This window comes from Vipera berus (genome assembly GCF_964194415.1).
Source record: "Vipera berus genome assembly, chromosome: 10".
NCBI lineage: Eukaryota > Metazoa > Chordata > Lepidosauria > Squamata > Viperidae > Vipera > Vipera berus.
The window spans coordinates 19,373,640-19,397,566 of record NC_138213.1 but is presented as its reverse complement, the minus strand read 5'-3'; the positions used below and the strand labels follow the sequence as shown (position 1 = coordinate 19,397,566).

Sequence of the window (23,927 nt, the reverse complement as noted above, 5' to 3'; positions counted from 1 at the left end):
CCACACTCACATTCCCTCAGACGTCACAAATAGTCGGAGGGAGATGGGCAGTTTAGAAAATAGAAATAAAAATATAGGAGAGTCTTTCACCGACAATTTATCTGCAATAATTCCATTAGTCGTACTTCAAAAAAAAAAAGTGTCAGGCAACTAACAAAGCCCAGGAATATGAAAAAAGCAGCTATCCTGGCCCAACTTCTCCAGGCTGACTCTTGCAGATAGGAAGTGACTGCAATTTCCGGAATCCTCATATTGGAGGCCATCTACCTCTCTGTGCAAAGTGCTGACAATCAGCACCAGAAGAACATTTGCAGATTACAAAGGTTCCAAGGAGGAACACTTAACGGGAAGGGCATCCGGAGGATACCTTGATGGGAAAGGACTTTTGTGTTCATTGTTAATGTGGCCAAAACTATGAGCGAGAAGAATCACTTACATGGCAGAAGGTCTGGATGATGGGTTCACATGCTCGCATCAGCAAGGCTTCTATCTGGATATCCTGTCAGAGGAATCCAGAAATCAGTCAGTTCATTCTAGGTCAGGGGTAGGCAACCCTGGCTCTTTTGACTCTTGGACTTCAACTCCCAGAATTCCTGAGCCAGCTGTGCTGGCTCAGGTATTCTGGGAATTGAAGTCCACGAGTCATAAAAGAGCCAGGGTTGCCTACCCCTGCTCTAGGTCATGCCCAAGGGTCATGTCCACTTTTTAACACAAACGATGCTCTTAGATAGTTAATACTCTGGTTCCAATATTGACAATTAAATAGTTACCAGCCCATAAATACTGCAAGGGGGTGACAGAGATGACAGAAGCGCTGTCCTATAGTTCATTTGTCCTCCTAAGAATTTAAAGCCATCTTATTTCCCCTTCCCGTAACATCTCTGTTTTCCTGCACAACTGGATAAGGATGTTGCCCTCATCCACGAGGTGTACCTTTTGATTTTCTCTCTCTCTCTCTCTCTCTCTCTCTCTCTCTCTCTCTCTCTCTCTCTCTCTCTCTGACAATTGCTCAGGCCCTCTTATCGCATCCCCTTTGTTTAATCTAACAATTCTTCATTTTATCTTATAAGGGGAGATCTGGACATTTGTGCCAATCCCACAACTTTTCCTTAAGCATCTCAGCAAGCATTGCAGCATGCGCAAATATCACATTTCCCCTGGCTGCAAATAAATGCTCCTTTTTTTTAGGTCAGCTCGTACATATCACAAACCTTGCACATCACAATTTGTCCAGTCCTTTCATTTTCACTTAAGTTGTTTAAGGCACCACCAATAAAAAAGGCTTTTATTTCTTCTTGTTTCTTCTCACACACTCAGATTACGCCAAGTATGCATGTCAAGCTTGAGAACACTTAATTCTGCTGCCAAGCTGCTGTTAAGTCTCTCTGCTGACTCAATTGACAAAGTCACTCCCTGGAAAACGCCCTGCAAACTGGCTACATGATAATTTTTGCTACGTTTCCGCAGCACCCTTCTCAGCAAGAAGCAATCACTCAACAAACATCTGTTTTAATGTATGGATATAAAAATTATACTAAACAAAGTAGGGAAAACGTGCAGAGCACGACTTCTGGAATTCTGTTTTTTTTTCTCCACAGCCAGAACCTGGATTCATTCCACTTTGGGATTCAAATTTTCTTTTTCCCCGACTTCTTCCACCACGCCAAGTTTGGTTCCCATTCCTTTCGGGGGGGGGGGGTGTTAAAGAGGTAGGGCACAGATGGACCAAGTCTCTTCACACAATTTCTTATTTTGGATTGGAAAGAATCAAAGGCAAAATCCACCCTTTGCTTATCTGTTAATAGGTTTTTCTGCCTATCTGCCACAATTTCCAGGGACAGCAGCCTGTGGTTATTTCGCAATGTCTACCCGTTCCAGACCCTGGAAGGTAAAGCACGGCTTGCAATCCACTGGCAACGACTCAGGGTAAAGCGCCACAGAACAGTGGAGCTTCTTCCTTTGAAGAAAGCCACCTCACCTCAGATTCTAGCTCTGTAAGGTTTCCGACAACCTCTCTGCACTCAGTTACCAGATCATCCAGATGGTCTTGCAGACATTCAAGTTCCTGCACATAAAAAAAAAAAAAAAAATCCCGCACATAATATCCTAGGCCAATTTGATTATTCCTTTGAGAATCCCCCAAATCCACAATGAAATGTCACAATTCTTGCTCCTGGTTGGATTGAAGTAAGGAAGGTTCACAGCCCCCTGAAATGCCATTGGTTTCTCAACTGGTCATTACTTTCACTAAAAATATTTGGCTTAAGACACGAGTAAGTAAGATCTTACACTTAGGCAAGAGAAACCAAAAGCATGGGTACAGAACAGATGGTACCTGCCTTAATAGCAGCAATTGTGAGAGGGATCTCGGAGTCCTAATGGACAATCACTTAAATAGGAGCCAGCACTATGCTGAAGTCACCAGAACAGCCAACACAGTTCTAGGCTGCATTAACAGAGGGACAGACTCAAGGACAAGCGAAGTGCTTTCTAGTGCCTTGGTATAACCACACTTGGAATCCTGCATCCAGTTCTGGCCACCGTGATATAAAAAAGGTGTTGAGACTCTAGAAAGAGTGCAGAGAAGAGCAACAAAGATGATTAGGGGGCTGGAGGCTAAAACCTGTGAAGAACAACTGCAGGAATTGAGTATGTCTAATTGAATGAAAAGGAATAGTGGTGACATGATAGCAGTCTTCTAATATCTGAGCGGCTGCCACAAAGAAGAGGGGTGGTGGTGTCCAACCTATTCTAAAGCATCTTAAGTCAAGACAAGATGGAAACTAATCAAGGAGGGAAGCAACCTAGAACTAAGGAGAAATTTGCTGATAGTTAGAACAATCAGTGGAATGGCTTGCCTCCAGAAATTGTGGGTGCCCCAACACTGGAGATTTAAGAAGAGATTGGACACAGCCATTTGTCTCCTGCCTGTGCAGGGGGTTGGACTAGAAGACCCCCAAGGTCCCTTCCAACTCAGTTATTCTCCTAATGCACAATGCTAAAACCAAAATGACTTCCAATTCTTGCATGACGTATGGAATGTGCTTGGCTTCTTTATATGCACGTATTTCCCAACTAGATGGCCAATATTTCTGGTTCTGAATCCTTTACGTTTCCTATTTCTCCAGCTGAATAAGCAATTGGCCTTGCTGGGATAAACAGCTTTTGGGCAGCCGATCTTCCCTCAAGTATACAAATTGCCTTTTAACTGTCAACCTGTGAGAGCAAGTGCCAAAATCAGTCTCCCCTTCATCAAACTCCTTGGAAGAAAGGCAAGAGAAAGTCACATGAGAAAGCTATTGAAGAAAATATTCCCAGCTTTGTTCAAATACTCATTATACAGAATAATAAAATCAGTTTAGGGAAAGGCTGAGTGCCAAAGAATTGAGGCCTTTGATCTATGGTGCTGGAGAAGACTCCTGCGAGTCCCTCGGACTGCAAGGCGATCAAACCGGTCAGTCCTAGAGGAGATCAACCCTGACTGCTCTTTGGAAGGCCAGATCCTGAAGCTAAAACTCAAATCCTTTGGCCACCTAAGGAGAAGGAAGGACTCACCGGAGAAGAGCCTAATGCTGGGAAAGATTGAGGGCAATAGAAGAAGGGGATGACAGAGAATGAGGTGGCTGGATGGAGTCACTTGAAGCAGTAGGCGTGAGCTTAAAGGGACTCCAGAAGATGGTAGAGGACAGGAAGGCCTGGAGGAACGTTGTCCATGGGGTTGCCAGGGGTCGGACACGACTTTGCATGAAGATTGCCAGAACTTTGAAGGCAGCACCATTATAATTTTACCTGGTTGCTGAATGAGTGGCTGCTAACCAAACTCTACCCGGAGTCTTAACTGCACTGCAGAAAACAGCAAGGATGGTATTCAAAATACAAAGGGAAATCTGCACGATCGCCTCCCTGTCCTGGTTGCTGGAGTCAGTTCTCTAGTCTTTTTCTACTATGTTCAGCAGAGGTAAAGTCAACTCCAACTTTAGCACGGTGTTCATCTCAGTTTCTTGGCTGAGAAAGCCAGTGTTGTCCGAAGACAATTTCCATGGCCATCTGGCCAGCATGGCTATATGCCAAGGGTGTACGGAACGTGGTTACCTTCCCACCGAAGTGGTACCTATTGCTTTCGAATTTGTACAAACTCTCTCCTACCAACACATGGCCCCACAAGCAATCGAGTTTCTATCAAAAGCAGTAAGTCAGAGGCATAGAAATGCTCATATTCCAAACCTGAAGAAAAGTAATCTGACGCATTATTTAAAAGCCAAGATATTTCCAGGTAATTACCACTGTTTAGCCCTCAAATATAACCATTCCAGTCTAGTCTAGTCTAGTCTAATTCTGAAAAGAATGAAGTTACCTGTCCAGTTTCGGTTTTCTCACTGCACCACTTCCCCAGATCTATCATGCACTTGTCCTGGAGGGCTGGATCTAGTTTCACATCCAATGCACGCTGGTGCAGAATTCGCTGCACTTCTGCTCTGCATTCTCGGGATAACTACCAAAGACAAATATATGGACATTTGTGATGAACAAACCCACCCACTCAAAAAAATTGTTTTTTTCTTCCAGATGCAGACACCAATTCTCCTGCTGTTCGTGGCCAAACCCAGTGTCAGTCTAAAACAGGGGTGTCAAGCCCGGGGGCCAGATCCGGCCCGCGAAGTGGTTTCATGCAGCCCGCAAAGCCATCCTGGAAACAGTGAGGGAACGGCCCCCACTGCCTTGGCCCTGGCCCAGAGACCCTCAGATCTGTCCCACTCCTGCCCAGGCCCCCATAGGCAGCCTTGATGCCAACGATGTAGAGCTGGCCACGCCCACCCAGTAGGCCATACACACTCTAGCCACGCCCACCCAGTAGGCCACGCCCACCCTGGCCACACCCACCCGGCCCCCTGAGGGCAACCGCAATGCTGATGCGGCCCTCAATGAAATTGAGTTTGACACCCCTGGTCTAAAACATTGTCTCCTTTGGGTCTTATTTTCTTTGCTGTTCCCTTCCAATTGAGATATTTGAATGGCTAAAAAGTATTTAAATAAATTACAAGGGCGCAGCAACTGAACCAATTAAGTCAAGTTACAATTCTTGTTGTAGGCAACTAAAAATACATCCAATCTCTTAATTTGTGTTTGTGTCAAAGTGCTCACAACTCCAGACTTTCTGCCCTACATTAGGAGCTTGCTTACACCAGAAGTCTCACAAATATTACATGGCTAGATAAATTATCTAATTACAGAAAACAAAGTCATATGCTAGCGGATGATCCAACTACTGGAGAATACAGAAATCAGATTAAAAATAACATTCTAAACATTAAGACTAAGTTAAATATAGCCAAATATATTGGGAAGGAAAGTAAAGAAATGCTCCATTCATCCTCTGGTCTTCCATAAGTTTCTTCTGTAAAGCTGACTGTATGAACTTTTTCTTTAATCTACAAAATGCCACAATCTCATTTAAAAATCCATTCTTTCTTGGAGGCAAGTTATGGTTCAATTCCCCAGATCTCAAACACATTACAAGAAAATTATGAAACCAAGGTGTTATTTGCACAAGCAAAACTTGATCAATCCCACATCCGCAGCTGAGCAATAACCTGCAAAATCTTTTCCCCCACAATTTCAGTTACTCGGGAAAGAGATCTTCCTGTAAAATGGGTAAAATACAATTTTCCAAATTGCATTTTTGTCCCCACCCCCCACCCCAGCAAAAGGTCCCTTTTTTGTTAAATCCAGATGACTGTACAGCAGCGGCTCCCAACCTTTTCTACACTCCGCACCTCTAGAACGTTTCTGATAAATTCTCGCACCCCTTACAAAAGTTCGAAATAACGGCAATCGATTATGCATATACACTATCATTTTGAAAACCCCAAATTTTCGCACCCTCTGGAATATCATCTCGCATCCCCCGGCTGGGAACCCCTGCTCTACAGTTATTTCATTCATCCTGGCGCAAAGACCATTACAGCTACAGTCCAAAATACCCAGGGGACACCCAATTCAATCCAATGTGGATCTCACAGTCGTTTACCTCACCCGCTACCTAATTCTTTTTTTACCAGAGATGCCAAGATGGAACCTGGCATCTTTTGATTTGAAAGTCCACTACATTATGAACTTTCACCTGGTGACTAAGAGCTCTTGGTCTTCTTGTGGATCCTTGCCTCATTACAGGTGCAAGGAAAACAACCATCTGTAGGTTTTTACATGAGACGCCATACGTGAACATCCTAATGTGTACATGGAGCTTCACAGCCAAGGTTGGAGTGTAAAGGTCCAAGCAACTTGTCCAGAAGAACACTGAGTTGTCTTCCTAGACCAGGGGTAGGCAAGCTTGGCTTTTTTATGACTGGTGGACTTCAACTCCCAGAATTCCTGAGCCAGCCATGCTGAGGGGAAAGGGAGTTTCCAAGCTGAGCCATGCTGACTCGGGAATTCTGAGAGTTGAAGTCCACGAGTCATAAAAGAGCCAAGCTTGCCTACCTGTCCTAGACGTTCTCACGCCTTCTGCTCAGTTTCTCTGTTTCCCTTAGGAATATTCAAAGACTATTTCAGGAACTAAACCCACGGCATGCTCCCAAACCTTATTTATTCCCTGAGAAGCACTAAAGATGTGTTACGATGATGAGGGGATAAGGCCTACCCTTCTTCCCTGTTCTTCTGTGCGATAAGCATGTCTGTATAGGCAGGAGAAGACTGCTCCAGGGGGAATCATCTCACTGGTTTCATTCCAACCATGGGTGTGACAGAGTCGAGATGCATCTCCTTGGCACTTACGATAGAGGACAGAATCCAACCTAGGGGAGCAAAAAGAGCCTCACCGTGAGATTCCCGGGTGACCCCCCATCGCGGCAATGGGCCAGGGAGGAGGTGCCACTAGGGCAGGCAAGGCCGCTCAAAGGCCCAAACCCCGCACTCACTTCCAATCCCGTGAAATAAAGTACTGGAGCTCTAAGAGCCGGTGTTCACAATCCTCCACCATCTTCTCTGTGTACAGGTGCTCCATGAGGCAAGAAAGAATCCTGCGGGAGAAGCAGGAGGTTAAGACTGCAAATACGACGTCTGTGAAGTTCAGATTAGGTGCTACAACAGCCAGCCTCTCACCGCAAGGCAGGCAAGCAGGCAAACCAAACTGCCCACGAACTGCTGCCTGTTGCGACCGCACAGCCTCCTCTGGATCGAGAAGAGGCCCGTCCGTGGTCCACCCTTTCCCCATCTTGGGGCAGCATTGAAGAGTCAGTCGGAATCCCTGCATCTATCTACTCTTGGCAGCCAGCTGCATCGAAAAGCTAGCATTTCCCAGAGTTTCTTTTCACAAGATATGCAGAAAAGGGAATACAGGTTGTCCTCGATTTACAACAGTTCGTTTGGTGACCACTCAAAAGTTACAACGGCACGGAAAAAAAAGTGACTTACGACCGTTTTTCACACTTGGGACCATTGCAGCATCCCCAGGGACAGATGATCAAAATTCAAATGCTTGGCAACTGGTGCACCTTTATATTGCGGTGTCCCGGGGTCGTGTGATCAGTTTTTGCGACCTTCTGACAAGCAGATTCAACGGGGGAATCCAGATTCATTTCACAACCATGTTACTAACTTAAGAAAGGCAAGGATTCATTTAACAACTGGGGCAAGAAAGATCGTAAAACGGGGCAAACTCATTTAACAAATGTTTCACTTAGCGACATAAATTTTGGCTTCAATTGTGCTCGTAACTCGAGGACTACCTGCAGAGTAAAATTATATGAATCTCAGCTCCTTTAGAGCCCAATTTTATCCCTCAGCTTGCTAAGGCAGAGACTTTTTTCCAATTTCACCAAGAGCTGCCCTGAATCAGCAGGAGATTTTTTTCCCCCCTGATAACTAAGAGATGTAGAAATGGCCAGGAAAATGTATGTGTTGTGATTCAGGGTCAGCCTGTGGGTTCGGCAGTTGGGTCAGACGACTCAGAGGAGGAGGGGGGTGTTGAAGAGCTTGCTGAGGGGGTTGAAGATCTTGCTGATGAGAGCCCTCAGCAAGGCCCCTCCCACCTGGTCACCATGGAGACCCAGCTGTGTGAGCCTGACAGCGTGGATGAAGATGACCCACAGCTGGCCCTGTTCAAGGACGCCCGACGCAGGAGGCAGTCAATCAGGAGTAAACAGAGGAAGGCAATGGGGCACCTCGGAAGGAGGCAGAGAGAAGCCACGCCCTGAACTGTATAAAAGGGGAATGTGTGGGAGGGCTGGTTTGCTGAAGGCAACCGCTTGATTAGTTCCTGTTTCATAGCTCCTGTTTCATGGTTGGTGTCTTGTTTTGCTCTGTTTTATCTTAATAAATTTGGCAGGCTTAATTCCAGCCTCTTGCCGTTTGTAAAGGGGTTGTCCCTGCCTTTTCTGCAGGGCCGGTAGCAGGCTGGTACAGAACAGTATGGGTCTTAACGTATCATCACAACACCAAACTCTTCTATTCTTAACTTAGTCCAGGGGTAGGCAACCTGGGCTCTTTTAGGACTCGTGGACTTCAACTCCCAGAATTCCTGAGCAGCTGGGAGTTGAAGTCCATGAGTCCTAAAAGAGCCCAGGTTGCCTACCCCTGACTTAGTCCAACTCTGCCCTCTTGCAGGAGACACCTTGACTTCTTCCCTCTGCCTGGAGGTTCTTTTCTCTCTCAAAGAAACACGCAACCACCGCAGGAGAACTAAGGCAGGGCTCGGCCACCTACATGGGATCTCCGGAACGGATGTGCTTGCAGGCCGTTTGAATCACTGACTCGCAGGCTTCATTCAAAGCTCGATCGATGCGATAATCCGCCACCGGGTCCACTTCCTGGATCAGAGTCTGAAGCTGAAGGAGGGAGAAAAACAGAACTTAGTATCCAAAGTCCTTGCTGGGACCAGCAGCTGTCTCTCCACCAGTTAAATTCAGGGCTCGGCTCTCGTTTTTGAAGCACGGATGTCACCCATTCCTTGCAACTCCAGTGTGGCTTAACAGCCCACCACGGAGAGGCGGTTTTGGGCAAAGGGTCTTTCAAGCCTAACCCAATCAAGAGCAAATGGCTGAACTTTCCCCACAATGGATGAATGGTTCCAAAAGCTGATGGGAGTTAGGGGAGATGACTAAATTGACTGCTTGGATAAAAGAAAACAACACACATACTTCTATTTCTGCTTGGAAACCGTTTCTGGACTTTGTGCTTGAGGTGGAAAAAAAATGAAACTTTGTTTTTGGATTTTACTCTTGCAAGAATAAGAGTCTTTTATCGAAGAAGAGGGAGAAAGCAATGATAAAAGATTAATGTCGCTCCCATTTACTGTGTTAATTCCTGGAAGTATGATATATTTGGAAATACTGAATGGTATGCCAGAAAGATATCTATGCGCAGGAGATGTGGCGGCTACAAGGAGTAGAAACAAGTGAACATATACCCTTTATCTAAATCACCACATTCCCACATTACTTTAGCCGTTTTTTTTTTCTTTTTTTCGTTTTTTTTTTGGGGGGGGGAATATTAATGCAGGCTAGACTCTTCTGGTTTTTATGCTTGTAATAGAAAATAAAATAAAATTTAGAATTTTAGTTTGAAGATTTAATAATTGTGTAAGTTACAGAATTGGCTTGTAATAATAATAGGTCACAAAAAAAGTTGAGGTTATAACTGTACAGATAGTCCTCAACTTACAACATTCGTTTAGTGACCGTTCAAAGTTACAACGGCACTGAAAAATGTGACTTATGACCGTTTTTCACGCTTTCACACTTACGACCACTGTAGCATCCCCAATTGGTTAAGCCAGTTTTATATCATTTTTTTGTATCATATTGTATCATTTTTCCTTTACGTTAATGCAAATAAATGTGTTATATTTGCTTTGTTAATGCAAATAATTACATTTTAAAAACAACCAACATCTACCCGCTAGTATTCTTTGCAGGTTTTCTTCATCCTGCTTCAGAAATTAGTTAGCTTACCTAAAGGGTTGTGGGAATCTTCTGGTTTGGACGTGCAGATAGCATTTCTCAACCTCCGCACCTTTTTTTTTTAGATGCATGGAGAGATTCTGGCTGGGGAATTCTGGGATTTGACACCCACCCATATTAAAGCTGCCAAGAAACGCTGTCTTTTACGATTGGCTGGAAATGGCTCTGAATCTGGCCCTCTCGAGCAGAGTTCTGTTTTCCATGCTGCTGGAACTGAGAGAGCTGAAGAAGAGCTGGATGGGGTTTTGGGAGAGCCTGGAAGACTGGCGGCTGCAGCTGCTGCTTATGGGGATAAGACTGCCTTCCCTCTTCTATTCTCCGCCTGTTCTCCCTTATGCTACTACAGGAGCCCATTCATTTTCTTGAAAAACCATTCAGAAACCATAAACTCCTTAGCCCCTTTCAGTGCCAAGAATCCAACACAAGGTGAGTTGGAAAGTTGGAGGGAGGGAGGGAGGGTGGGAGAAAAAAACACACACACTGAGGTCAAAATGCCAACTCGGCTTCAGGGAAAGCTGTTCCCTGTGTTGCCACTGTGGCAGCTGGAAAAGAATTAGGGCAGGGGTAGGCAACCTTGGCTCTTTTATGACTCGTGGACTTCAACTCCCAGAATTCCTGAGCCAGCATGGCTCAGCTTGGAAACCTCTCCCTTTCCCCTCAGGGTGGCTGGCTCAGGAATTCTGGGAGTTGAAGTCCACGAGTCATAAAGCGGCCTAGGACTAGGCCAGGGGTAGGCAACCTTGGCTCTTTTATGACTCGTGGACTTCAACTCCCAGAATTCCTGAGCCAGCATGGCTCAGCTTGGAATCCTCTCCCTTTCCCCTCAGCGTGGCTGGCTCAGGAATTCTGGGAGTTGAAGTCCATGAGTCATAAAAGAGCCAAGGTTGCCTACCCCTGAATTAGGGGAATTCAACGGACTTGGATCCTTCAAGGCAAGGGGCCCCCAACCCCTGGGTTGCAGCTCACTATTGGGCCACACAGCCTGTTCAGAACCAGGCCATGCAAGCGGAAGGCAAGCGCACAACACACGCAGCTCTGCTTGCGTGAGTGGTGGGCGCGCATGTCGGCCACTCGCGCAAATGGAACCACACGCGTGCACTCGCCCTCCGCTCGTGCAGAACCATCCCCTCCATCCCCTTCCCCCCCCAACCCGGTCCGCAAAGTCGGAAAGGTTAGCGCCCGCTGCTTTAAGGGGCAGGCTTCCTGCCAAAGAGCCCGCTGCTTTGTGCACAGAGCCCAGAAAGGACATGCCCAAGAGGGTAAAATTCAGCGAGCACCAAACGGACATGCGCGGTGAGGGAAGGGTAGGTGAAGACTGCCCCTCCTCCACCCCTCGGCCAAACGAAGCTTACTGAATGTTGGCAGCTGTCTCCCAAGTTGCCTTTCTCTCCCCGGACCACTTTCATCAGGCAGTGAAGGGTGCGGCCCTTTCGATGCAGCCCCGAGCAGTGGTGCTCGATCTCGGAGCGGCAACCCAGGATGATTTCTGGGCTCAGGGAGAAGTCTTCCATCAGCATCCGCCTGTAGTCCAGCATTTCTCCCTGGCACTCGCTGCTCACCTGCCGACCTGTGGCAAATCAAGAGGAGATGCGGGTAAGGTGGAGTAGAATCCCAGCAACACACAAGTCACTGCGTGCATCATCATCATCATCAAGTTGGAAGGGACATTGGAGGTCATCTAGTCCAACCCCCTGCTCAGGCAGGAAACCCTATACCATTTTGGACAAATGGCTGTCCAGTCTCTTCTTAAAAACTTCCACTGTTGGAGCATTCACAGCTTATGGTAGCAAGTAGTTCCACTGATTCATTGTTCTAACTGTTAGGAAATTTCTCCTGAGTTCTAGGTTGCTTCTCTCCTTGACTAGTTTCCATCCGTTGCTTCTTGTCCTGCCTTCGGGCGCTTTGGAGAATAGCTTGACTCCCTCTTCTTTGTGGCAAACCCTGAAATATTGGAAGGCTGCTATCCTGTCCCCCCTCGCCTTGGGAGTGTTGGACTGGCAGGTCAGAAGAAATGTTCTAGCTACAGCTCGTGGATGACTTGTTGCAATAATGAAAACTGGGAAAGGATTTTCCACTTGGAAATTTTACATTTATTTCAGCATCAGAAAGCTGATAAAAAAAGAAGGGCTCCGCTGAAGGACAGGGATGGAGCCGAGGTAGGCACCAACCCAGCTATCGGCAGTTTGGTGTTTTCAGGTTTAAGCCTTTTCCTAATAAGAGTATTGTTTTAAATTGCTCGCATACCTATCTGAACACATTTGGTTTCGAGTCTGCCACCTCTTTTATTGAGCGCACCGAGCCGACGCCCTCTGTCTTTGTTGGGGAAAGTGCATGGAATTTTAGATCTACTCACTGGACAGACGTCCTGCAACTGGCAATTACCCAATCTTGCATTTTAGCATAGATGTATTTTGGCCAATCGCTCTTTACAGAAATTCTCTGGCTCAGTAATATCTGGAGCTTGTCTTCCATGGCTGCTCGTGTCAGATGACACCACAACATCTCAGGTGGGTTAAAAAAGTCAGGGCTTTAATTTGCCATTCCAAAATGTAAATTTTCTTTTGGCCCAGCCAACCATCATGAATTCATTTGTGCAGTCAGAATTGTTGTCATGCTGCACCACTTACATCTGTTTAGGCTTCATCTCACAGAAATACACCCTGACATTCACCTGCAGAATTTGCTGGTATTATCCAGAATCAATTGCTCACTCGGCCATTGAGAGCTGCACAGCAGCCCCGCCATGATACTCCCACTATCATGCTTCACAGCTGAATGAGCCTCTTTTATTGAAATCCAATGTTTCATTGTCCCCAACACAGTGCTTCTCGTTAATGCTCCAAAGTCCCGCTTTGTCAGTCTCAGCTACTGACAAAACATTGTTCCAATAGCCTGTACGTCATTCAGGGGGTCTTTGGCAAACCTGAGACAGACAGTAATGCACTTTCTGAAAAGTAATGATTTTCTCCTTAATATCTTCCTGCGCAGACTGTTCTCCTTCAGTGTTGTCCTGATGGTATCCTCGTGAACACTGAGATCAGGTAACACAAGGGCCAGTAGATCCTTTATCATTACCTCAGGGTTCTTGATCTTTGGATGACCAGTTCTCAGAAGAGTAACAAGGTGATGCTCCATTTGTACACCATCTGCCTGACTGGAATCCAGTGTCTCTGGAAATTGCTTTCTAGCCCTTTCCAGCCTCGTGAACATCACCAATTGGTGTTCCAAGGATCGCAGAGCTCTCTTTTAACTGTGACATGATTTATTGCCACCATTTTCTCCTATGAAGAGACGCTCCATGAGGGCAAACAAATTATGTCCTTTTTTTTGAAGAGATGGAGCTGCTCAAACATGCCCTGAAACTCACAATCATCTTCTGATGGATGACTCTGCATACACTTCCCAACGAAGACAGTAGATATTGGCTCAAAGTGTTCAATAAAGCTATCTGTTTAGACGGTTTGTCTTTATCTATTAATACTCTTTAGATTAAGCTCCAATTGTTTTGAAAGTCACAGTTCTGCAGGATTATGGATGGAGCTAAAGCAGGGTGTTAAGCTTTGTGTGGACTATAAGTCCCACAATTCTTGAAGTCCACACATCTAGATGTTGCCAAGTTTGAAAATGCTGTTCTAAAGGATTACCAACTTTGGTGTCACCACTATACATACTAATTCAGGGGTAATCAGGTTGGCTCCAAATTCAATTCAAAATATAACATTGGCTTTAATACACTAATAGCCTGGGGCTCAACCTTCCTACAAAGGCTGATAAAAATGTTTTGTTGACCAATGTCAACGGCTGACCCGTCAGGAGCAAGGAACCAGAATGACACTGACAGTGCATCGGAATAATATGGTTGTTTTTTTTAAACTCACCTGCTTACAAGAATCTTGCCAAACTAAATGTACTTTCTAGAGAGCAGTCAGATAACCACTCCAGGGTTTGGAGGGGAGGGGTCAGTTTTCTGTGGCTTTTTCTCCTTCAGAGATTCCAAAGACTGACATGATTTTCAAGAACTCATGCAAACAAATACTGAAGTCTTTTTTTTACATTTCAGATGCTACACTTGTTTAAAAAATATATTATTATTTAACGTGTGTGTGCTTTCCCCCTGTGCTATATCTATGGATTTTGCACGCATCCCATTGACAAACGCTGCAGCCACAGATTTCTATTGTGTTCTGTTCTATTCACAAACTAGTGTTTGACAGAACAGCAAAAAGGGTGAACACTACCTCTGTGCACAGCAGATTCGAGACACATGAGCAGGTAAGAGAGACGGGCTTCCCGAGTACGCGGAAGATTCTCAACATTGCAACGGTACTTCTTCAGATCACTTTTGCAGGATTTGGCCAAGGAGTAGCTGACTTTGTAATCCTGGGCAATCAACTTTTGCCGAGTTGTCAATGCATCCCGACACTGAAGAGGGCAAGAAAGAATTCAAGTAAATTTACCATTCATCTTTTGATTTATGACATCATTAAAATTTTGAACCAATTAAAAATGAAAATGTATCTGAATTAAGAGGATTACAAAATGTTCCAGGGTTACAAAGTGCTCCCTTTTTCTAGACCACACCAATACAATTCTTTTGGGAGTGATCCAGAACAGTTTTCTGATTACAAACCTTCTGGAGCAAGGAGTGGCCTTGAGAAACTCTGAACTCTTGTTGCAAAAGATTTATATGGAAGCCAACCCTGGAACGGCTGAATCAGTAAGTATATGAAAAGAAAGCAGAACATTTTCTTATTCCCCGCAACAAGAGTTTTGCACAAATGTAATATCAATACACCATCACTTTTATTATTCAGACACTAACTTGACTTTCACCAAACCAAGTGACAGAAGTATTCCAACAGACCAGCACTGGGTGCTCTTTCAACTTCCTCTGTCCAACAAGTTGAGTTTATGACATTTTTGCCCCAAATCCGATGTTTACTGCTGGTTTCAGGCAAAACCTGGCCCATAGTGAACAACGGGTTTGTTTAGCAACTGCCACCTTCATTTAATAACCACCACATTTGCTTAATGATTGCCGGGAAAAGGTTGTAAAAATGGGTCTGGTCTTGCGGTGATCCACTTTATGACCATCACAACTTACCACTGTAATTTTCAAGCTTAATTACGACTGTAAGTCGAGAACTACTTGTGCTACATTCTGCAATTCAGAGCAACTTTCCCCTGGGCCCCAGAACTCGGACAGAGATGCCTTAACACCGACCCCATCCCTCTGCCTAAATATCCTCTCCTTTCCATTGTTTCTCTACCCAAGCTGATATGATCTCCATAGTCCTGCCTAAGTGGACTCAAAAGGAACTGGGAACTTTGTGATTCAGTCTATTTTAGGAAGCCAGCCACTGTCTCAGAAGGTTGCATGAACTAGCTTATCTCTTTAAGCCATAAGGTGATTTATTTAAGCATAGCGTGTTTATGCGAATAAACAACTGCAGTGTGTGAAATCGTGACTCTAGTTAGTCAACTGGCTTATCCTCTCTTGGGCGCCTAGATTAGAGAAACATAAGAGGTGACCAAGAGGCCAAGCCTTGGGTGGAGGAGGGGGCAACAACGAAAGGGCTGAATTCAGCACTGTCTCCTGGAGGACACTTACTTTTTCACTCATAGCATCTTCAAACTTGTGGTTAAATAGACACTTGTATATCCGGCCTTCGCCTGCTTGAGTCTGTGAAATAAAACAACAATTCATTTAGTAGGCCATTTTGGCCAGGATATATAATTAAAAAAATATTTGTATTATAGTCACCTTCAAAGATCTGGTACATATGGTTATTCACCACATGCTGTTCCAACAAACTCACGAAGACAGACTGAAACACAATTATTGTCAAAGCCAACTCAAATGGAGCTTATAGCTTCACCTACACTCCATTTTACTGTGTTTTTATTCACTGCACTTCCCCAACTGCTTTTTAATCATAATGCTGTTCTTTCTAGTTTACAAGTCTATTGTTATTTACAAGGTAGCATCCTCAGTTAAAAGAAATCACATTGAATCAAGTTTGTTATTTTGTAGTATTTGTTATTTTGTAGTTAAAAAAAATAATCTCCTTAAATCAAGCTTGACTTTTTGTTGCAGTTTCCTTGGCAACAATACAGGCCATATTATGGGCTTTTTCTTCTTCTTTCTTTTCCATTAATTGCCAGGCTGGCCTACAGTTTGGAAATGCCCTGGAGGAAACACCCCAAAACAGGCCATGCCAAAGGCTCTAAGTCCAAACAGTGCCAGTGTGCTATCCCACTCACTCACTCACTCACACACACACACACACACACACACACACACACACACACACATGGTTTAGTGGGTTTATTAATATTCCCCAGCAATTCTCTTCACCAAGAACTGTCCCAATTAAATCCAGCCACAAGCAGACCAATGCTAGTCCACAGAGCAATGGCCAATGAGTCCACAAGGCGCTTGAAAATTTTCCAATCAAAATAAACACCACCAGGCAAAGTTAAATCCACAATACAGGAGGGTTCACAAGTCCAAAGTTCCCAAGGCACGATCCACGTCAAGGCACAGTGCCAATTCCAAAGCAAGGCAGGAAACACAACCACCAGAAAACACACAGCTAGGAAATGAACACATTGTTCCCGGCATCACTTTCATCTGTCTGCTGTGCTAAACAGCCAGCTTCTGCTGCAGTCCATCAAGAAGGGCGAGGCCTTCTCCTCTTGAGTAATCTGGCTGACCTTCTCTGCTCCTGCCTTTTCTCTGCCCTACATATTCTTGGATCTTCCTCATCACTGACCAGCTGCATGCCTTCCCCACCTGAAGCCTCACAGCTCTCCGACAGCTGCTTGGAGCCAGTGACCAACTCCACTCCTGACATGCCAGGAATTGGTTCATCCTCCCCTGAGCTCATGTGTGAAGAGGTATCTGGGGAAGCGTTTTGGGGGGAGGGGGGAGGAAAGGTTTGGGAGTCATCACAGCCAGCCAGATTTGCTGAAGAGGGTCATTTTGGCTAAAGAGGAGGAGAAAGCTAAGCAGAAACTTACAGTTTCACAAAAGTGTTCCCGATCATCTCGGCAGGCAAAATAGAGATGCCGGTCCAGGTGGAAGTCATCTGATGACAGTTCCGCCACTCGGAGAATCGCCTTCATGCAGGGCTCTGAGACTTTGATGTGATGCTCACTGTCCTCTGCCAGTTTTACCAGCCCTTTCTCCAGGCAGGCCACCACTTCCCCTTGAGAATGGGCATCCTGCAGAGAGAAAAGGAAGTCATTCAACAGCAAAAAAAAATATTTGGTTTAAATTACAGGTACTCGTTGAGTTATGATCATTCATTTGACCACCATTCAAAGTTGTGACAGCACTGAAAAAATTTGAATTACAACTTCCCCATAGTCATGTGATCAAAATTTGGGTGCTTGGCAACTGGCATGTATTTGTGACTGCTGCAGCATCCTGGGATCATCTTATCGCCATTTGTAACCTTCCCAGAGGGCTTCCGACAAGCAAAATCAATGGGGGAAGCTAAATTCACTTGATGAGCGTGTGATTCATTTAATGTCTACAGTGATTTGCTTAACAACTATGGTGATAAAATCATAAAACTGAGGACAACTCACTTAATGACTATATCCTTAGCAATGGAAATTCTTGTTCCTACTGTGGTCCTAAGTTGTTTTCAAAATGCAAAACTGAACACCCCCCAGTCCCAAGGGTGACTTCAATCTAAGGGCATTCTCAGCCAATCAAGGACTGAGTCTTGCCCAAAACATGTCCAGATAATAACACAAATTCCATCAAGAAACGAGGAATCTAGCCATGACCTTCCAGCTGGTTTCTTTAAAGCAGCCTAGAGAATTTTCTTCTTTTTAGAGAAATTATGCTTCTCCCCAAAGTGAATGAATATGTAATCCAAACAGATTTTCAAATAGATTACCTTTTCTCCCGGTCGAACACTGCCACACTTCAGGAGGTTAATATCAGTCCTGCAGTGATCCATAAATCCACAGATTAGGCGGTAATCACTGAAAATTATGGCTGTCATTTTGGTGATGTACTGGTGGCACTGATATTCAGTGATGTTTCCTCTGTGCTCCACCAAGCAGGATACCAAATAACCTTTTCCGACTGGTTCATCAGCACACTCTTTGATCTGTTCAGAAAGAGCCACGATAAAATGAATAGATAGATGCCTTGCCTAGATCTTCTGGAGAATTTAGTTTACCAAGTTCCCGTCCATTAGTTTTCGGTACAGAGTAAAAACCCAGACTCTCAATTCTCAGAGAAAAAAGCTAGAAGAGGTATTAAGGCCTCAGCAGTCTTGGATTCCCTACGAGTATTCAGAGAATGAAATGTTAACGTGTCGGTCTGCTTGCTTACTCTGAGAAGCTGAGATGAACCTCTAGAGCAGGGGTAGGCCACCATGGCTCTTTTATGACTCGTGGACTTCAACTCCCAGAATTCCTGAGCCAGCATGGCTCACCTTGGAAACCTCTCCCTTTCCCCTCAGCACGGCTGGCTCAGGAATTCTGGGAGTTGAAGTCCACGAGTCATGAAGGGGCCATAGTTCCCCCATGCTGGCTCAGGAATTCTGGGAGTTGAAGTCCACGAGTCATGAAGGGGCCTAGGCCTAGGCCAGGGGTAGGCAACCTTGGCTCTTTTATGACTCATGGACTTCAACTCCCAGAATTCCTGAGCCAGCATGGCTCAGCTTGGAAACCTCTCCCTTTCCCCTCAGCATGGCTGGCTCAGGAATTCTGGGAGTTGAAGTCCACGAGTCATAAAGCGGCCTAGGCCTAGGCCAGGGGTAGGCCACTTTGGCTCTTTTATGACTCGTGGACTTCAACTCCCAGAATTCCTGAGCCAGCATGGCTCAGCTTGGAAACCTCTCCCTTTCCCCTCAGCATGGCTGGCTCAGGAATTCTGGGAGTTGAAGTCCGCAAGTCATAAAAGAGCCAAGGTGGCCCTACCCCTGCCTTAGTCTAACAAAATCATTTCATTTAATCATTCCTTTTATGCCACAATTTTAAAAGAAATCTTTCTAATTATACAGAACTGTGTTTACACAAAGGCAAGAAACCTGATCCACAATAGCTTTTTCCCTTGTCTATAAAGGAAACCCATTATATCAGGGGTCCCCAACCCCCGGTCTGTGGCCCACCAGGAACCAGGCCAGGCAAGCAAACGAACCCCCATCTGCACATGTGCAAGACGCAGGCAGTGTGAGAAACCACACCCCCTCCCCAGTCCACGGAAAAAAACCACCTGCCACGGAACTGGTGCCTGGCACCCAAAATGTTGGGGCTGCTGCATTATATAGTGAAGAGGCAGTGGCCCTTCTTAAACTCTCCTGCTTAAAATACAGATTTTATCCATTTGCAGCAGGAAAAAAAAGAATGATCTATTTTGTACTCATGCCTTAGTTGCAAAGGTGTGAGCATATACTTGGGAAAAGAGCAGATTTTTCAAAAATGAGTAGTTCCACAAGAAATGCAGGGGCCAACTCAGATGGAGTGCTGTGATTGGAGGAACTTCAGTTTTAGGTGGTGTCATGTACTGAATGTCTGGAGTATTTTATAGCTGCAACAAAAGCAGAAAGAACAAGCTATTTTCATATCTTCCTACTAACTAGACAATACAGAAAAGGTTCCCTGAAGGAAGAAATGTTCTTGGGGGGGGGGGGGGGAGAGAAACCACCTATTATACTGAAAGCTGAACACCAAGCTCTCTTACAATTCCTCTTTAATAGAAACGATCTGTTTGGTTGTTCTTACAGCAGGGAAATTAGTCAAATAAAACTATTGTGTGCAGTTGGTGTTACTAATCCAAGTGCATTTTTAGAGAATTATTCACTGATTTTGCTATCAATGCCTGTCTCCCTGCTAGATACAAACTGCATAAAGTATTACCCAACTAAAATCCACAAATATCTTTTTTTTTGTATTTTAGAAGCTTTTCGTTTAGAGTCAGTAAACAATATTTGAGTGGTATTTTATCTAATGAAAAATAGTCTGCAAACAAGTCGAGGGTGAAGGCATGAAATGGCAGAGAGCTAAACAATCAGTACCACCTTTGGTCAACTTACTAATCACATATTGACAGTTTTATGATTCAATATTTAATTTATTGGAGCAAACAAGAGAGAATTACCTCACTATAATATACACAATGATTGCCAGAGGACTGGTAATTGGATGGGGCCATTTTAGCCTTTAAAACCAACCCTTGGCTCCATGCAAGATCCAAATTAAAGATTTTGTATATCCTCTTCCTTCAGCAGCTACTGGAGAATCTGGAGCACACTTAGAAACTTCATTTGTACTGTTGAGAGGACTGCAGCTTTGTGTGTAAGCTTCACCTAAATCCTGCTTTCCAGTTCTTCATACGTTCAGTTGCAGGCGTGTGCAAAAGATGATACATCTTGGCTATGTCTGTGCCCAGGATTTTTCATTAGGGTTTGTTGAATAATAGCAATAGCACTTAGACTTATATACTGCTTCACAGTACTTTTACAGCCCTCTCTAAGCCTATCACCTGCCCCGCAATAATCTGGGTCTCATTTTACTGACCTCAGAAGGATGGAAGGCTGAGTCAACCTTGAGCCGGTCAGAATTGAACTGCTGACAGTCGGCAAAATTAGCCTGCAATACTGCATTCTAACCACTGTGCCACCACAGCTCTGGAATAAGCCAGAGTCATTGACTTAGGGCAGGGGTAGGCAACCTTGGCTCTTTTATGACTCATGAACTTCAACTCCCAGAATTCCTGAGCCAGCATGGGGAACTTTGCCCCCTTCATGACTCCTGGACTTCAACTCCCAGAATTCCTGAGCCAGCATGGCTGAGCTTGGAAACTCTCCCTTTCCCCTCAGCATGGCTGGCTCAGGAATTCTGGGAGTTGAAGTCCACGAGTCATAAAAGAGCCAAGGTGGCCTACCCCTGACTTAGGGTATGTCTTGCTTGGCTAATTTATTTTCTGTGACTAACAGCCAGAAGAAAGAAGCAAAACACAAAACAAAAGGTGTCTGCCAAGGTGGTTAAGACATCTGGCCATGTTATCTGGGATTCCTTCTGATCTGTGGGCTATGACGAAGTAGAAAGGTACTCCTGTGGTTGTCTGCAGCCATTTGCGGGGGTTGACTGCAGCTCTTCGGTGGATTTCACGAGCGTTAACAAAGCGATCTGAGATCTGGGAGAGTCAGTGCCCTTATCTGAGAAGGGGGCCAGGCCAACAGGCTTGAAATTTGGCATACCTCCTTGCCTTGCAACTGGGCAAGCTCAAGGATAGGAAAGCTACACAGATTTGAGTAGGGCATCCTCAATGCTGGTCTGGAGTAAATACAAAATCTTGAAAGCTGTAAGGGATTTTCCCACCTCCACGGAGGTCATTAAGGTGAGGTTTCTTGAATGAGGCTCCTTCCCAGCTTTTCTTGCCACCTGGGCTAAGCTAATGAGACAGGTGTTGACCGACCCAGCCTCTGCCTCTTGTTTGTTTATGATTACTCTCTTCCAATCCTTTCCCAGCCTCCCCCACCTAACCCTTGACAACTTTCACCATGGAGGAAGACTCCGATCAAAGAATGCCGATTGGTGGCCCCCAGGGGGAGGGCGTTCTCTGTGGGCGCGCCAGACCTGTGGAACTGCTTGCCGGTCGAGCTCCGGATAGCCCCCAACCTTCGCTCCTTCCGGCGCGATCTAAAAACGTATTTTTTGAGCAATCTGACCTGGTCTGATGGGTTAGGGTTGGGGTTTTAATATGTTTTAATTATTGTTTTAAATTTTAAATTTGGGCATTATATTTAATGGTTTTTTAACTTTTGTATTCTGTTTTTTATATTTATTGCCCTGTACACTGCCCTGAGTCCTTCGGGAGAAGGGCGGTATAAAAATATAATAAATAAATAAATAAATAAATAAATACTGAGACTGTGGCTGCAGGAACAATTTGGAAGAAGCAGAATATCTGAAACCTTTTCACTCAGGGTTCAGGCCGGGGTGGGGTGGGGGGACGAAAACAGTACTCTTGTGGATGTCTACTGCAGGGACTTGGATGGGAAGAGTCTGCACTCTAGATCTTTTTCTGGCCTTTTGATACCACATTTTGTGATCTGGTTGAGGAGAGGGGAGACACTCCAGGGCACGTGGCAGGCGGGGGCAGGTGCAGTGCGTGCTTCCGAGTGCAAGGCTCCCAGAGGACCCAGAATCAAGGGCACCCTGGGAAGCGGGCTCAGATCAGAAGCTAAGCAGCCTGCAGATGAACAGTAGGGCGCAAAAGAAGGTCTTTGCGCAGGCAAGGTGAAAAGCCCAAGACAAGGAAAAAGGATTGGAGCTACTGGGAAGGAGATTTGTGAGATGCGTGTTTGCACACCAAGTCTGTTGAAGGCTGAAGGAGGGGATGTAAGCAAAATTGAGCAGTTAGAGAACACTGCGAAATCTTGGAATGCAGAGAAGAGAGCTGAAGTCAAGGTTAGGAACAAGCCAAGGTCAGGAGCATCATGGCTGTCACAGTCACAGAGCACAAAGCACAGATTGGGTCCCCTCCTTGCTGGGCACGAAGAGTTTCTTTTACGTAGCTCGCACTAGTGAGGAGGCAGACAGGCAGCCTGCCAGGTCCTGGTGAGCTTACCACTTATTCACAGGACTCTTGCTTCTGCAGGTTGCATGGATCGCACACCATGTTGGGTGGCCTGGCACACCATCTGCCATCCATATGCTAGCAGAGAAGGAACCTGGCAGTAGCATGTCTGGAGGGCTCGCCAATGTCCTATGTCCCAAACTGCCAGCATTTCCAAGCCCACTCTCTGGACCAGTGTTTCTCAACCATGTCAACTTTAAGGCAGGGCTTTTCAACCAGCGGTACGGGTACCACCTGTGGTACATTGGCACCTGGCAGGTGGTACGTGACCATCCTAGAGAAGTGGTAGCAGGGGAGGGGAATGAGCTGAACCGGTGGCAGCACCGCACAAGCCTGAGCGAGAGACGGCTGGAGCTGCAGGGCTGTCAGGGCTCAGCGGAAGCGCCAGGATTGGCGCTTCTTCGGGGCTGTCAGGGCTCAGTGGAAGCGCCAGGCTCCAGCTGATTTACATTCAGATGCTCGGCAACTGATTCATGTTTATGACCGTCACAGTGTCCCAGGGTCCTGTGAAGTGACCAAAACCTGCTGCAACCACCCAGCAGACGGGGGGGATAAAAATCAAACACCCCCACCCCACCCCCTTCCTCGGACAGGAGGAAGAGCGCCGCCGGGCGGGCAGGCAGGTGTCTTGCTCGGCTGTGGCTTTGGGGGGCACTTTTTTCAGTGCCATTGTAACTTTGAACAGTCACTAAGCGAACTGTTGTAAGTCGAGGACTACCTGTACTTCATCCTTTTTTTCTTTTTCTTTTTTTTGGTCATCAAGTTTTTGACCCCTTGCTAGGCGACTGGTGGTACTCAGATGTTGCCATATCCTAAAAGTGGTACAATGGGTGAAAAAGGTTGAAAAGCCCTACTTTAAGGCACGTGGAGTTCCAACTCCCAGAATTCATGTAAATCCATTCTGGGAGTTGATCCACACATCCTAAAGTTGACACGGTTGAGAAACACTGATTTGGGCCATAAAACTCTCAGCTGTGGTATCCTTCTGAATGGATGCAAAGTTTCTACTTTCTGACTTGCGAGATTCTATTAATGTAGACTTACAATAAAGTAGAGTTAGCTCATCTGGTCATGTTTCCTGTCTGGTTTACCTGGGACGGCTAACAACTTCTACGCCGCACCATACAGGATATGCTTTCAAAGACCTGATCCAGTGTCTGGAGCTGGTGAAAGTGTGAATGGAGTAACACTGGCTGAATTTGCAGCTATACAAGACAAAGTTAACACGGAAAATTGAGTTTATAAATTAATGCCTCATCTATCAACCTCTTCTTGAAGAAAGAGAGTGCAAAACGTGGGTTAAAACTTAACATTAAGAAAACCAAGATCATGGCATCCGGCCCTCTCAATTCCTGGCA

General features: G+C 45.4%; 1 protein-coding gene across 2 annotated transcripts in view; it reads right to left on the bottom strand.

The window, feature by feature from the left end:
* GLG1 (golgi glycoprotein 1) overlaps positions 1–23,927 on the bottom strand; it is an 82,073-nt gene that overhangs the window by 17,650 nt on the left and 40,496 nt on the right. For both annotated transcript variants that reach the window (XM_081335601.1, XM_081335600.1), the window contains exons 4-14: positions 17,873–18,088; positions 16,983–17,186; positions 15,571–15,642; positions 14,198–14,381; positions 11,312–11,526; positions 8,704–8,825; positions 6,918–7,019; positions 6,641–6,794; positions 4,355–4,492; positions 1,979–2,065; positions 437–499 (exon numbers count right to left, since the gene is read on the bottom strand). In XM_081335601.1, coding sequence (XP_081191727.1) covers positions 437–499; positions 1,979–2,065; positions 4,355–4,492; positions 6,641–6,794; positions 6,918–7,019; positions 8,704–8,825; positions 11,312–11,526; positions 14,198–14,381; positions 15,571–15,642; positions 16,983–17,186; positions 17,873–18,088 — 1,557 coding nt within the window. The remainder of the gene's footprint in view (positions 1–436; positions 500–1,978; positions 2,066–4,354; positions 4,493–6,640; positions 6,795–6,917; positions 7,020–8,703; positions 8,826–11,311; positions 11,527–14,197; positions 14,382–15,570; positions 15,643–16,982; positions 17,187–17,872; positions 18,089–23,927) is intronic.